We start from the raw sequence: 15,343 nt of genomic DNA, 5'->3' as shown, positions 1-15,343 counted from the left end.
CCGGACTTGCAATCGCTTTAAGTGGCTTATTTTTCTTGCATAAACATGCCCAGCGCTTCAACTATCTTTCTCTGTAGGTGGAATATTGGTGTTTACAAATAAAATTATCACTAGCGTGTTATTCTCCTGCTCTTCTAATTTTGTTCTATTGACATCAGAACTGCATATGTGAAATCTCTGGCTTTGAGGTAATACTCTTCATTTTAATTTTTTTACAAAAGGAAGTGCCATTTAATCAATAAAATAGTCATAGAGAGTTATAATTAATAATATTGATATCAAAAATTATTGTATAACAAAATAAGACAGATCTTGTAAAATACTACTTAGATCCCGTTTGCATTAACTTTCTGAATTATTTTGATCTCTCAGCATCTATTTTGGTATAATTGTCCATCACAATTATTATAATCTTTTGACAGATCACATTTATTCAATAAAATTGATCAACAATCATTCAAAACTAATACACTTTTTCATAGAAAATGTGAAAAAAAAAAATTAACATGATTATATGGAGAAATCAATTCCACATCAAAAATAAAAAAGAAAAAATTTACAAAATGAAAAAAATAAAAGAAAATGCAAATCTGTCATAATGAATTTGAGTTTATTAATAATAAATAAATGAAAAAAAAATATAAAAAAAGAGAGAGAGTCATTAATTTTATTTTCTTTCTTCGAATTACTGCAAAATCATTAACTTTGTCAAAATCAATATATATATATATATATATATATATATATATATATATATATATATATTTTTTTTTTTCACTAGATTTTTAATGTAGTTTCGATCCCTACATGCGGGATTAATGGCAATTATCCCTTTGGTTTCTTTCTTTCCTTCTTTTTTTTTTTCTCTGTTTTCTTTTTTTCTTATGGCTATTTTCACTTGGAATTGCAGAGGTGCAGTCAGTGCTAGCTTTAGTCGAGCTCTTAAATCCAAAGATACAATCCGGCAATTGCTTTTATTTTTAAACCTCGAAGCAGTGGTATGATGGCTGACCAAGTGATTAAAAAGATTGGGTTTCCTTTCTCTCACCGTGTGGAGGCATCGAGATTTTCAGGAGGAATAGGGGTATTCAAGAGGAATCTAGGTTTTGTGGTAAAGGGGTTGGTCAGTGCAGGTGCTGGCTAATCACAAACAATATATTCATATGAAAATTTATAAAACCAACAGTTTTCTCATGAAATTTACTGCGGCGTAAGGCTGCGCAACTGCTTCTATTAGGGCTCTTTTGTGGCCATCTTTGAATAGTGTGACTTCTAAAGTTGCTGGTCCATGGGCTCTTATCGGGGACTGGAATGCTCTCCTTAGGGCTGAAAATAAGAAAGGAGGCTCTCCTCATTGTTCGAGTCTCTGTTGTTTATTTCTATCAGTGGATGTAGACTTCTAGTTTGACGGAGATTCCTTTCAGGGGTCCTTTTTTTCCTTGGACTGGGTAGGATGATGGGGCATTTGGATCGGGCTATTTGTAATGGGGATTGGAGACTTGGTTTCCCTGATGGCTATGTACTACAATTACCCAAGACGCATTCAGATTATTGTCTTGTACATTTATTGCCCAATGGTGTTTGACATTTGCAATTCCAAGATTGTCAATTCCACTTCCAGGCTACCTGGATGACACATGATAAATTCATGGATATGGGTCGTGATAACTAGCAGCCAAACTCCTCTTTTATGTTAGTAGTAGGACATTTTACGAACAGGCTAAAAGTTTGGAATAGTTCTATCATTGGGAACATTTTTCATCTGCAATATAGACAAACGTCAAGACTTCTCCAGGAGGAGAAAGATTTCATGCAGAAGCTAGAGGTTATCTCTCATAAGAAGGAATTGGTACGGTGCTATAAGTCTTGGAGTGAATTTATTAATGGGGAGATTGCAACACCAGCTATTTTCACCTTAAGACAAGTAATCGAAGGCAACGAAATTAGATTCTTCATCTTAAGAATGCTGAAGATATTTGGGTGCACGATCAAGCTAAATTACAAAATATGGCTATGGAGTTTTATAAACGTGTCTATTCTGAGGATGTAGCGATGGCACCAGCTTGTCCTATTAAGGGTTGTCTTCCTAATCTACGTGAGGATGCTCTCATTAGACTGAGTTCGCTAGTTTCTTCAGTTAAGGTTTGCAAGGCTCTTTTAGACATGCAACCTCGGAAGGCCCCTAGATGGGATGGTTTTCATACAGGTTTCTATCAATGGTATTAGGATATTATCGGTAATGCTATATGTTCAGAAGTGTGTCGGGTTATTAGTGGGGTTAATATTGATAGTGGTATGGCTACTATTTTTCTCATTTTGATTCCCAAAGTCCCTCATCCAGACTCTCTGTCCCAGTTTCGTCCCATTAGCCTTTGCTCTGTGGCTTATAAGATCATCATTAAGATCCTGGCTGATCAGTTGAAACTCGTCTTGCCTTGTTTGGTGAGTCCGACTCAAACAAGTTTTATTCTAGGATGACATACTACTGACAGTATAGTTATTGCTCAAGAAGTAATTCAACATATGAAAGCAAAGACTAAGCAGAGGGGTTATATGGCAATTAAAGTGGATTTGGAAAAAGCCTATGATCATGTTCAGTGGAACCTTTTAAGAGAGTCTTTGGTGAAGGCTGGGCTTCTGATATCTTTTTTTAGCTGTATTATGAAGCGCGCTACCTCCTGTTCATTGTGGATTCTGTTGAATTGGGGTATGACTGCAGCTTTTAGCCCATCTAGGGTTGAGAGATAGGACAACCTGTTATCACCATATCTGTTTGTTTGGTGCATGCAAAGGTTGGCTCATGGTGATGGATAATGGTTGTTGGAAGCCCATAAAGTTGTGTCGAAATGGTCCCCCTCTCACGTTTATTTTTTGCAGACGATCTCATTCTTTTCGTTGAGGCCTCTTCAAAACAGGCTACAGTTATTCAGGGGGTGCTTGATGAATTCTGTAGATGTTCAAGGCAAAAGGTGAACGTATCTAACACTGAAGTTTATTTTTCAAAGAATGTTTTCAAAGAACGTTACGATTCAAACCAAAAGAATTTTGGGGAATTACTAGACTTCTCAGTTTCTAGTAACCTTGGGACTCATTTGGGAGTTCTTTTACTTCACTCGTAAGCGTGTCGAGCCAGTTATCAATAAATTCTTGATTGGGTTTAGAAACGAATGTCTAGGTGGAAGGCATCTCATTTGTCTTTGGCTCGTTGAATTACTTCAGCATAGTTTGTTTTAACTGTCATGCCTACGTTTGCTGTGCAAACTTGGAAACTTCCATCATATATTTGCGATGAAATTGAGAAGGCTTGCCCACAATTTGTGAGGGGTTCGATGGATGGTAATAGAAAGATTGCCTTAGTTCCGTGGCTGGATGCACAGAAGCGGAAGGATGAAGGTGGGTTGGATATTAGAGATATGCGTCTTCTCAACCAGTCCTTTATTTAAAAAAAAATGTGTTGGGGTATGGTTTCAAATCTAAAGTCTCTCTAGGTTCGTGTTCTTCACTCCAAATACATAGTCATAATTGGTTCCAGATGAATTAGGAAGACAGAGTGGTTCTATGTTGTGGCGTGCAGTGCATGACAGTTGTGAATGAATACACAAGATCTCAAAAGCTATTTTTATCTGTGCCACAATGGTTTCAAATAGTTAGAGGCCTTTGGATGTGTTTGCTGAAAAGGTATATTATACTGTCTTAGTTCATAAAGAAATATATTATATGATAATTAATCTTGTGATGCAATGTTTATATTATCGTCTGAATTTAGTCAATGTTTTCTTGTTTCTGTGTTACAAGCTGATTAATGATTAATAAAGCTCTGCTTTTGCCTAAAAAAAGAAGTTTAATAGCCAAAGCCTATCAGGTAAAGAGAACTCAAAATGATTTTAGCCAAAAAAATACACACGTTGATTTCTTATTCTGTAATAGCAATTTCGCATCATTCTTTCTCGCCGTTAGAATCATTCAATTCGTCGGATTCATAATCAAAATCAACACTTGGAGATTTCCGCCTAACTTCTGCCATCAATTCGTCATCCTTATCTCTAATCCCTGCCAATTTCCTCTTCAATATAGCTTCAAATATTTCTGGAATCGCCTCTTCATCCCCCTCGTAGTATTTCTCTATCCTCTTCTTTAGCTCTGCAATCACATCACATCAAACAATTCAATAACTTACTAAAATTTTAATAAATTATATTTTCCACCATTTTCTCACCAGCCAAACAGAAACCAACTAGAACCATAAGCTTTTAATTCAATTTTCTTTACCTTGGTTGCTCACGCCAGCGACATCGTCAACTTCACCATGTCGCGTCTGGGTTCGAGCAAATTTTGCTTCATGGGATGTGTCGGACTCAGACGAGTAGAATATTTGCGTAGAACGAGTCCTGGAAACAACTATAAATGACGATGTGATAGGATTTGTTACGGATTTTAGAGGATCGAGAAGATGGCTGCGAATTTGAAGTGAAAGACTTCTGGGAATAGCTCTGTTCATGGCTGGCGCTAGCCTTTTCGTTTACCCGAGCATTGAAGCTCAGGTTTAGGGTTTAATAGAGATGAATCTGATCTGGTGGACAAGGTAAAAACCAGAAGCCCAACTCAGCTATCAAAAGATTGGGCTTTAATAAATAGATCCAGACATCTAACTTATTCAAGTCCATGAATGTATTCTTCACTTCTATTGTCCAAATCTTAAACACTTATTGATGACACTTGTTCGCCAATGTTGTTTAAATTGATATTGAGAAAATATTTTTTTAAATATATTAGTTAGAAAGATTTAAAGATAATTTAAAAATAAATTTAATAAATTTTAATTATAATAATATTAAATAACATATTAATTTTTTTAAATTATTTTTTTTAATAACATCATGAGTATGTATTGACATTACTGTTGAAACTAATGTTAAGAAAAATATTTTTTTAAATATATTAATTAGAGGGTATTAAATTTAATATATTCTAATCATAAGAACCTCAATGCTTAATAGAGCCATAGTGTTTTTTTCTAAAAAAATAAACAATTTTAATCTTCCAATTTCAATGTGAAACACGCTCTAAATTTATTTTATGGGAATTTGAGGTAATTTTTAAACGAAATGATATTTATTAAATGGAAAGCTAAACGCCCAAAATAAGATCTGAAAACAAAATATCAACTTGAGTAAAATTTTATTAAATTAAAAATTAAAAGGTTCAATTAATTATAATTAAATATCAAAATTTTATTTGGGATTCAATTCGTAAATGTGCTTAATGTAAAAATATATTTTTAAATAATTGTATTAATACTACAAAAGATTAAGGATTTATAACTTTTAGTTATGTTTTATTAAAAACGTTTATCCTATGAAGGTTGGTTCAAGGAATAAAAAAATATTCATTTAGTTTGAAATGTATCCGAAGCTTTTATCCGAGTGTAATAGCGATGGAGTCCTTCCAAATGCATATGAATATGAATAAACTATATATCGGATATATGGTCAATTTAACGATAAACCCATTTTTTAAACTCCTAAATAAACTAGTAAATATAAATAAAACCTATCTAGGAAAATAAAGAATCCAATTATATAAATTTTATAAGCAGAATTGATATCTTATATTATGAAAATAGCATGGTCATTTTTTTTTAATTTTTAAATTACTCTCTGATTATATTGTTTCATAATTAATATTTTCAATTATTGTAGTACTATCACAAGTGAAAAATATAACAATTGAAAAACTCAAACCACAAACAAGATACCTAGCTACCTCCTTTTCTAAGCTCTCTTCCTTCTGATGTGTCTCGCACCAATTCTGTAGAGAGGTCTTGAGTGTTATATATCATTTAGTATCAGATTTTTACTCTACAGGATCGATGGGTCATGTACAAAGGTTATCTGAAGTTCTTCATAAGAGATCGAGATGAACGAGTCATGACTCCGGTTGCTTCATGAGAATATTTAGTCTAAAATAATGCGTTCCACATTAGTAAGCTAATTGGAAAAAATATCACAAGTATTGTATATAAGTAAACATTTCAAGCATAATAAATAATAAGGCACAAATATATCATGAACAGGCTACTTCTTTCATTCACATACTATAATTGATACAACTGAATTTATAATCCTCACATCACTTGTAGGCAGAGAGTAAACATATAAAGAGTAGCAGACAAAGATTAGTTACACTTGTTGCTCTACAATAGTCAACTAGTCACTCCTCTCTAAAAAGTATTGATGACACAATGGGGTGTGGTAGGGGGATGCATCACTATATTTGAGCTATAACACCCTTCGAATTACATAAATGAAAATAAATACAAAATATCTCGTTGAGTCCCTAACTTCTGAGGTGGAATTAGGCGAGTTCACATCACTTTATCTCTCTCCTTTTCTTTTTGTTTTTTTAACCTTATAAGCTTTTTAAGGTAGCCATTGATGAGTGTTTTCACCGGTGACTAACGCTCCCCCTTTTTCTTTTTTTTTTGTTTTTTTTTTTCTAATAATCTCCAATACGTATCATTTAGGAACAGATTTGCATTAGTCTATCCTTATTGATAAATATGAATTTTGTCTCCTTCTTTAAATTAATGTAATTGCTGTTATATTTTGTATAAGTATTTTATCTTTATCCAAAATTGTAGTATGATGAAATTTTGTAATTGAAATTTATATTCTGTTTCAATTTAATGAAACCTCTATCTTTTATTTTCTAAAAAAAAAATAAAAACTTTATAGGATATAACAACATAACACATAAAGAATTAAAGTATATTTAAATTTTAAAATTATTTAATCTATTTTAAAATATGAAGATTGAAATATAGTAAAAAAAATTTAAAATTTTATAATCAAAATTAAAAAGTAAAAAATGATAGCTTGAAAATTAAGGAGCAATTTTTTTTTTTAATTAGAAAGACACAAAGTATGATATTTATAATTTTTTTTGTTATTATTTCATATTAAATATTATATATTTTACTAAAATAAATATAACAACTTTTTGAACAATGATCATATTTATGAAAAATATTATAAATTTATCATTATCAACATATATATTTTTTACGTGGTAATTTAATACAACATTATAATAGTAATTTTTCATAAATAATTAATTTTGCTAGAGTCCAGCTAAGCTAGCAAATTGAAAAAGGAGTAGCTCTCAGCCTCAAATATAAACACCAATGTGTGGGTTCACTAGAAATTTAGAAAAAAAAAAGACCCCTTATCAACTACCGATTGATTATCTTTACTCTCTCATGTATGAATAAAAATAGATTGAGAATAAATACAAATCTATTTCAAAAAAAGAGTAGCTTTTGACTTTAGTTATAAGCATCAACGCATGGATCCACTAGAAATTTAGGAAGAAAAGACCCCTTACCAACTATTGACATATCTTTTTTTATCTATCAATAAGAATAGATTGAGAACAAATATAAATCTATTTCAAAAATATTACAAATTTGAAAATTATTGAGAAAAATATAAAGAATAAAAACAAGTAGGAAAAAAGGAAAAGGATAACTACCGGTGAAAATACTCACTAATAGACACTCCAAAATCTCACAAGGGGAAAAGACAGAGAGAGAGAGTTAATTTAGAGAAGAAAGCAGCTAGGGTTTTATCACAATTATTATAATCTTTTGAAAGATCACATTTATTTGATAAAATTAATCAATAATAATTCAAAATTAATGCACACTTTTTCATAGAAATGCAAAAAAAAAAAATCATAAAGAGAAAATAAGATAATTATATAGACACTCCAAAAGCTCACAAGGGGAAGAGAGAGAGAGAGAGAGAGAGAGAGAGAGAGAGAGAGAGTTAGTTTAGAGAAGAAAGCAGCTAGGGTTTAATCACAATTATTATAATCTTTTGAAAGATCACATTTATTCAATAAAATTAATCAATAATAATTCAAAAATAATACACACTTTTTCATAGAAATGTGAAAGAAAAATTCATAAAGGGAAAATAAGATAATTATATGGAGAAAAAAAATTCTATTGATTTTTTTTTTTTAAAAAAGAAAAATTTCACAAAATGAAAGAAATAAAAAAAAAAATTCTGATTTGTCAAGAATGAATTTGAGCTTATTAATAATAAATAAATGAAAAAAAAAAGCGCTATCGCTAATTAATAGTAAAAATTTCAAATTTAAATAAGGATGAGAAAGTCTATAGTATTAAAGAGTCTATAAAGGAAATTAAAATAAAGAAAAAAAATGAGAGACTCTTTAATTTTCTTTTCTTTGCTTGAATTATTACAAACTCTTTAAATTTGTCAAAATCAATATATTCTTTTATTGGATTTTTTTTTTTCAGAATAACTATAGACTCCCATAAGTTCCCATAATGAGCACAGTGAAACTGCAATCTTCTTCAAATACTATTTAATTTCTACAAATTCTGAGAGCAGATTTGATATCTTACATTATATATGAAAATAGCATGGTAAAAAAAATTACTCTCTAATTATATTGTTTCAAAATTACCACAAGTGAAAAATATAAGAATTAAAAAACAACAAGCAAGATAGTTAGCAGCCTCCTTCCCTAAGCACTCTCCCTTTTCTCTCCTTTTTTTCCCTTACAAACTTTTTAGGATAGTCATCAGTAAGTATTTTCACCAGTAAAAAAACTCAAACCCATAAATAAAATCTTCCATAACAATTTTGTATTTAAATACATTAAGTAGAACATTTTTAATGTTGCATTTTTCCTTTTTATCTTTAATTTTCCCTTCAAATTTGAAAATTTTTTAATAGATCAAGAATTTGTAAAAAGTAATCTTATTATATATTTTTCCTTTTCTTTTCAAATCTAAAATTTTAATAGTTTCCAAATTAGAATAACCTATTTTTACTATTTTTTTTATATTTATTCGGCTCTATAGTTTCCCTTATGTGCCCATAATGAGCACAGTGAAACTGCAGTCTTCTTTTAATACTATTTAATTTTTACATTATGAAAATAGCATGGTAATTTCATATTTTTAAAATTACTCTTTGATTCTATTGTTTCAAAATTAATATATTCTGATCTTTTGGATGAGCCATTTTCAGTTCTTCAGTTTCTTTCCAAATTAGAACATTTTACACTTTGGGAAGCCTACCAAGCAAAGTTCATTGGTAAAGAGTCTTGCGAGGCAGGTGGATTCCGAAGTTGGAAATTTTGATAATTGCTTCATGGAATCTAGTGGAGTGGACTGAGATTGTAAATGGGGCTTTTCCAAGTTTAAGGCTCCTTCGATTTGACGATTGTGATAATTTGAGGTTTCTGCCTGAAGGAGTACAGAATATTTCTACGATTCAAGAGTTGTATGTATCTCATTTGCATGGAGACCTTGCAAGGAGATTGAGTGATAAAGAAAATTACAACATCAAACATATTTCAAAATTTCAATGGTATTGGGAAATTTTCTGATGAAGTCACTAGAAGAAGCAAGATTTATTATTTATTTGTATAATACTTTGATTCTCTAATGCCCCATCAATACATGAAGGTAAAAATATCTATCTTTTAGGACTTAAGACGATAGAAAATGATGGTATTTGAAACTTTCTTTGTAAAATCTTTAAGGATTCAAGATGATGGAATTGCTAGTGTTTTTTCGGTTTTGGACTATCCAGGTATGCAAATGATCAAAGGTTATAGTGCTTGCAATGATTTTTTTTTTTTTTAGCAATTAGAATTTTCTAGCATATAGTTATAGTATTTGTAATTATTATCCGCTTACAATTCCTCATTCTATTCGGAATATATATATATATATATATATATATATATATATATATATATATATATATATATATATATATATATATATATATATATATATATATATAAAACTGTTAAAAGAATTTAATATCTTCTATTTAAATAAAAAGATTTAACGTTTTTGCAAATAAAAATATAGATTTAACGCAACGTAATATCAATACAAGAGTTTAACGATTAAAGCCCATAACAAAGGCAATTTGTAAGAAAAATGCTAAATATTTGGGTCAATTTATATTTATACCTCTAATTTCAATTTATATGCGAAATAATTAAATTTTTAAAATTTATTACAATTATATCCAAATAGATGAAATAAGTTATTAGATTGCTTTACACATCAAAATAACTAGTCAAGTCAATTTTGCAATCTAACCATTTATATATACTATTTTATGTTTATATTTTCCCAATGCGGAATTTATAATTCTAACACTGCCTCCTCAAGTATAAGCACATGGCAGTCACTTAACAATTAATTTGTATTTTTAACTCATACGAACCCAATTATATAACTTTATAGATAGATGAAATCTACAACCCAGTTTAAGTTCTAATATCATGTTAAATTTAGAGTGAGTGTTAGTCAAATTATATTTTAATTCATTTTAATTTAGGCTTATATAAATTATTATATTGCTTTTCACATTAAAATTACTAGTCAAGTCAATATTATAATCTAACCACTTATATTTACTCTTTTATATTTATACTTCCTTTATGTGAGATTTATAATTCCAACAATTAGTATTTTGAAATTATTTTTAAAAGCACTTTTCAATTTTTTTTTAGAAGTAATTTTAGCTGAATGCTATTTCAAAACTAGTCTAGCTACTTTCAAAAGTAGCTAGCTATTTTTAGTTTTAACAAAGTTTCACAAAAAAAAAAAAAAAGAAAAAAAAGAAAATAATGGCTATTTCTCTACTAAAACTAGCCATTAGATATTTATGAAATGACTCTAAACAGTAGAAGATGTTTGAGACTCTATATAAATCATAACTTTAGCCATTTCTAATTAAGTTGATGAGAGCTGTCGTTATGCTAAGAATAACAAAATGACAAACACTGAAAAATGGAAGCTGAAAATTTGCTTCTTCTTATTGATTGGCTCACTATTTATAGAATGTCTTTACATCAAAAATTAGTTATGCTAACTGATTAGTGAGTAACAAAACACGTGTTAGCAGCTACTCTAACAACTTTTAGTTAAATATACAACTTTCCCTCTACTATACCATTCATCCAGGATTAGCTACTTTGAATTTTTCAACTCTAATGGCTTCAGCTTGCTCCAAAACCAAACCACCCCCACCCCGGGGCCAGCAAGCCGAGAATGAATATCAAGCATTCCCAGCTTGTGTTGTGAAGTCAGGAAAGGAGCAGGTGTCAAGGGCTTAGTGAAGCTATCAGCTATCTGCGCTGAAGTAGAAATAGGAAGCAACTTAATAAGACCTTGCTGAAGCTTTTCACTAACCAAATGACACCAAGGCAAGTTGCTTAAAAGACATTTGAAAATCTGCAAGTAAATACGTTAGCCATTGGATTTCACAAGTCACTATTGTGAGAGCCCTATATTCAGCTTCTGAAGAGGAGCGTGAAATAGTTGTTTGCTTCTTAGATTTCCAAGAAACTAAAGAGTTTCCAAGAAAAACACTAAAACCCGTAATTGATCGCCTAGTATCAGGACACCCTGCCCAGTCAGAATCAACAAAGCATTTCAATTGGAGTTAAGAGTTAGTAAGGAAAAATAAACCAAGGCCTGGAGACTTTTTAATATACCACAAAACACGATGGGCAGACTTTAAATGATTATCAGTTGGGATAGTAAGATATTGACTTAGTTGTGGACAGCATAAGTAAGATCAGGTTGTGTGGTGGTGAGATATAAGAGTGTACCAATCAATCGCCTGTAGGAAGCAACATTAGAAATAGGAGTACCACCAGTTTTGCTTAATTTCAAAGAATCGTCCATTGGTGTCGAAATAGGTTTGGAAGCAAGATATCCGGCATCTGAAAGAATTTCTAAAGCATACTTGCGTTGATTAATCACTATGCCTTTAGAATTTTTGGCTATTTCTAAGCCAAGGAAAAACTTTAATGTGCCCAGATCTTTGATGCGAAAAGTCTGATCAAGAAAACTCTTTACAAAAGCAATTTCAGTCATATCATTCCCTGCCAAAATTACATCATCTACATAAACCAAGAGGGCTATAAAGGAAGAATTAGTGTGCTTTAGGAACAATGAATGATTAGACTTGGACTAAGCATAACCAATAGTAATAAGGCAGTAGATAGCTTAGAAAACCATTGCCGACTAGCCTGTTTTAAACCATATAAACTTTTCAATAATTTGCATACTTTATTAGGAGTAGAAGACTGAAAACCAGGTGGCAAGTTCATATAGACTTCCTCATGTAAGTCACCATACAAATAAGCATTATTCACATCTAATTGGTGGAGACACCAGTCCTGTGCAACAGAAATTGCTAATAACAATCTCACTGTTGTCATCTTAGCTACGGGTGAGAAGGTGTCAAAAAAATCAATACCCTCAGTCTGTGTATGTCCCTTCGCTACCAAGCGGGATTTATAACACTCGATAGATCCATCAGCCTTTAGTTTGATCTTATATACCCACTTATAGCCAATGGGCTTCTTGCCAGGTGGGAGATCAACTAGTTCCCAAGTCAGTTACGCCTAAAGCTTGAATCTCATAAAGCATGGAATCCTTCCAACAAGCATGTTTTATTATATGTGTGAGGCTCCTCAATAACAGAAGAATTAAGAACAAAATGTTTATGTGATGGAGACAAGCGATGATAGGATAAGACAGTAGATAGAGGATAAAGAGTTTTGGAGGAATGAGAAGTGGAGAGATTACAATGATATGCTTGTAAGTAGGATGGAGGTTTATGAACTGTAGTGGAGTGACGTGTAGGAAGAGATTCAGAAGTATGTTGGGAATTAGAATTATGAGAAACAGGAACGGAAGAATCTGTCACACCCTACTCCTCCGTAAGGCATAACATGATCCTGTAGTATACCTAACGAATTACCGTATTTCGCCTACCGGTAACCCATTAAATATATTACAAGGGATTTTAAAACAATTTTTATACATTTTTAAGTTGGTGGGTAATTTTTTTTTTACAAATATTAAAACTTTTAATTGACATTAAGTCACAAATCAAATTTTTGGATATTTAAAACTACCGCAATTTTTACAAAAATTCTGGCAGAGTACCAGCTGTATTTTGAGAAAATAGTTCTTCAAAACCTAAAAAGAAATACACTTTCAATATTTTTACTAAACCATAACTCCAATATAAATCTATTTCATCTCATAATCTCATACAAGAAGCTCAACTCAAAATCAACCGCAATTCGAAGCATCTCATTTCAAAAAAAGAATATTTTCTCATTCACAAAATACAAAAATTTAATTATTTACATTGGTTACAAAACTTAGAAATAAATTTGAATATTACAACAATTTGCATTTTAATTACATACCCAAAATAATATTACAAAAGTTCTTGTACAACTGCTCAAACAATTTACATACATATAATTACATGCATACATCAAAATCTAATGTACAAGAGTATACCTCTAATATACCCGAAGTTAATCCCAATGAGTCTTCAAGGTGTAGCTATCGGAAATCTCATTCGGCTGCTCTATCTTTACTTTCACCTGCGATAGCATACAAAACTATCGCTGAGTGGTAAACTCAGTGGTGCACAACCATAATTTAAAACATAATATACAATACCTTACTAAAATTTTAGCAAAGAATTTGAAAATCTTGAAATTCAATCAAAATTCCAAAAATCAAAATATTCGTTGCCAATAAAATAAATCATTTGTTAAAACGACTCTACTCAAGAATTTTAATTTATCAAATCATAACTGAACATTTAAAGTAATTCTAGTAATTTATGGAAACAAATCTTAATTTCAATAAAATCAATTATGCATAAATCACATTTGAAATTACAATTCTTACTATTCAAAACCCATTCTTTATCTCAATAACTATGCAAGACTAATCCGTAAGGGCCATCTTCGGGGCGATTCTAACTCCCTATGGTTGGGGAGGTCGAATCGGGATTCTAACTCCCTATGGTCGGGGAGGTCGAATCATCGTGCATAGTACACAATACAATAATGAAACTTCCGAAAGGGCCAATGAAAAACTTAGATCTAACCTCTAATAAGAGGAAAATCTAAGCCTGTGCACATACCATGGTATTCAAAACAAAACAAAGCTAACTCCATTGTCTCCTCAACAAATGAGGGAGACGGGTAACAACCTAGTCAAGCATCTATAGTGAGGTATAAAACAATATCATAAATCTCTTTATCCTTTTTGTGTGCATAAATCGCAACACAATTCAATTCAATGTAAATTCTAATATCCAATAATTTTTATGCTCATCACAATTCAAAGCAAATTTTATCCATTTCCCATGTCATGTATGTTTCAATCAAAATTTTTCCAAAGCTAACTTTATTCAATTCATGACAAAATAAAATCATAACTAATTTCATTTTCCAAAACTAAACTCATTCATACCATAACACATTTCAATAATTGTTGAGATAAATTCAATATTTGATAAACATAATACAATAAGAAATTAAATCATTTAGTCAAAAGACATATGAAGAAACATAACCAATAAAAACACTAATTGTGCACAAACCTCTTTGTTGATTAGTTTACTCCAAATTTTGGTTTTTCCTTGAAGATGCCTTTCCAACCTCTTTTTCAACTGAAACACACAGTTTACAGTGTTTCAGTACTATATCTCATAATAAATCCATTAATTTATTTCATGCCTACTTAGTTGCAGCCTTAAATTTGCTTAAATTGGTATCCTTTGAATTTTGCATTTTGAGTAACTATTCATTATACTATTCAAGTCAAAATATTGACTTTTTCTTAGTAAATAGGTTTATTAATTCTAATTGCACTCACATACCACATTTTGAGTCATGTTTTTGTTGGCATTGATTAACAAATTCAATTCAAAGTATATTAGGGTTAAATCTCAAAATTTCAGTTTTGGGTTACTTATTTATACTATTCTATTTGTCTGCCTACAGTGGGAATTTGGCCAACTTTTCTCCATCAAAGTTGTTTCTTAATGTCTTATCTTTAATTTCCTTTTTGAATCACTTCATTTAGAGTTTTATAGCCCAAGTTATGGCCATTTTGCTAAGGCTAGCCGAATTGGTATCTACCCAGAATTCTGTGCAGGTTTTTGGTTCTAGCAATTTTTGGAAACCAACTTTGGGTGGAAAAATGACTTGGTTATGGGCAGAATTTGGGTTGGTATTCTTCACAAAAGTTGTAATACTATGTCATAGCTTTCTAATGGTTCAAAAATCAGGTCATTTGGATCTGCCTAGACGAAGTTATAGCCAAATGAACAAACACTGTTTATTTAGTCATTTTTGCACAGTGGCAGTGTGCCAATTTCGGGTTTGACCTAATTGTTCACTATCTTAATGTCATTTTCTAGGCATGGTTTCTACACAAAAATTGTGGCATTAT

General features: G+C 30.9%; 2 protein-coding genes across 2 annotated transcripts; both read right to left on the bottom strand.

Moving 5' to 3' along the window:
* Positions 1–3,904: 3,904 nt before the first annotated feature.
* Positions 3,905–4,551, bottom strand: LOC131183277 (uncharacterized). The gene is made up of 2 exons (XM_058153895.1): positions 4,270–4,551; positions 3,905–4,140 (listed from the first exon to the last, which is right to left on the bottom strand). Exons 1-2 carry the CDS (start codon positions 4,496–4,498, stop codon positions 3,938–3,940), a joined length of 432 nt encoding a protein of 143 aa, XP_058009878.1. The 5' UTR covers positions 4,499–4,551; the 3' UTR covers positions 3,905–3,937.
* A 6,481-nt stretch (positions 4,552–11,032) lies between these two features.
* On the bottom strand, positions 11,033–12,291 carry LOC131182939 (uncharacterized mitochondrial protein AtMg00810-like). The gene is made up of 4 exons (XM_058152461.1): positions 12,139–12,291; positions 11,677–12,040; positions 11,255–11,470; positions 11,033–11,199 (listed from the first exon to the last, which is right to left on the bottom strand). The coding sequence occupies exons 1-4, from the start codon at positions 12,289–12,291 to the stop codon at positions 11,033–11,035; spliced, it is 900 nt and encodes a 299-aa protein (XP_058008444.1).
* Positions 12,292–15,343: the final 3,052 nt, after the last annotated feature.

This window comes from Hevea brasiliensis, chromosome 9 (assembly GCF_030052815.1).
Source record: "Hevea brasiliensis isolate MT/VB/25A 57/8 chromosome 9, ASM3005281v1, whole genome shotgun sequence".
Classification (NCBI taxonomy): Eukaryota; Viridiplantae; Streptophyta; class Magnoliopsida; order Malpighiales; family Euphorbiaceae; genus Hevea; species Hevea brasiliensis.
The sequence above is the reverse complement of the archived record's forward strand: the minus strand, read 5'-3'. Positions and strand labels throughout refer to the sequence as shown.

Coding starts and splice junctions, on each gene's coding strand:
- LOC131183277 (XM_058153895.1), bottom strand. CDS start 4,498: ATGAACAGAGCTATTCCCAGAAGTCTTTCACTTCAAATTCGCAGCCAT. Junction 4,141..4,269: donor CGCTGGCGTGAGCAACCAAG/GTAAAGAAAATT, acceptor ATGTGATTGCAG/AGCTAAAGAAGAGGATAGAG.
- LOC131182939 (XM_058152461.1), bottom strand. CDS start 12,291: ATGACAACAGTGAGATTGTTATTAGCAATTTCTGTTGCACAGGACTGG. Junction 11,471..11,676: donor TTCCTACAGGCGATTGATTG/GTACACTCTTAT, acceptor CTGACTGGGCAG/GGTGTCCTGATACTAGGCGA. Junction 11,200..11,254: donor ACTTGCCTTGGTGTCATTTG/GTTAGTGAAAAG, acceptor TTTCTACTTCAG/CGCAGATAGCTGATAGCTTC.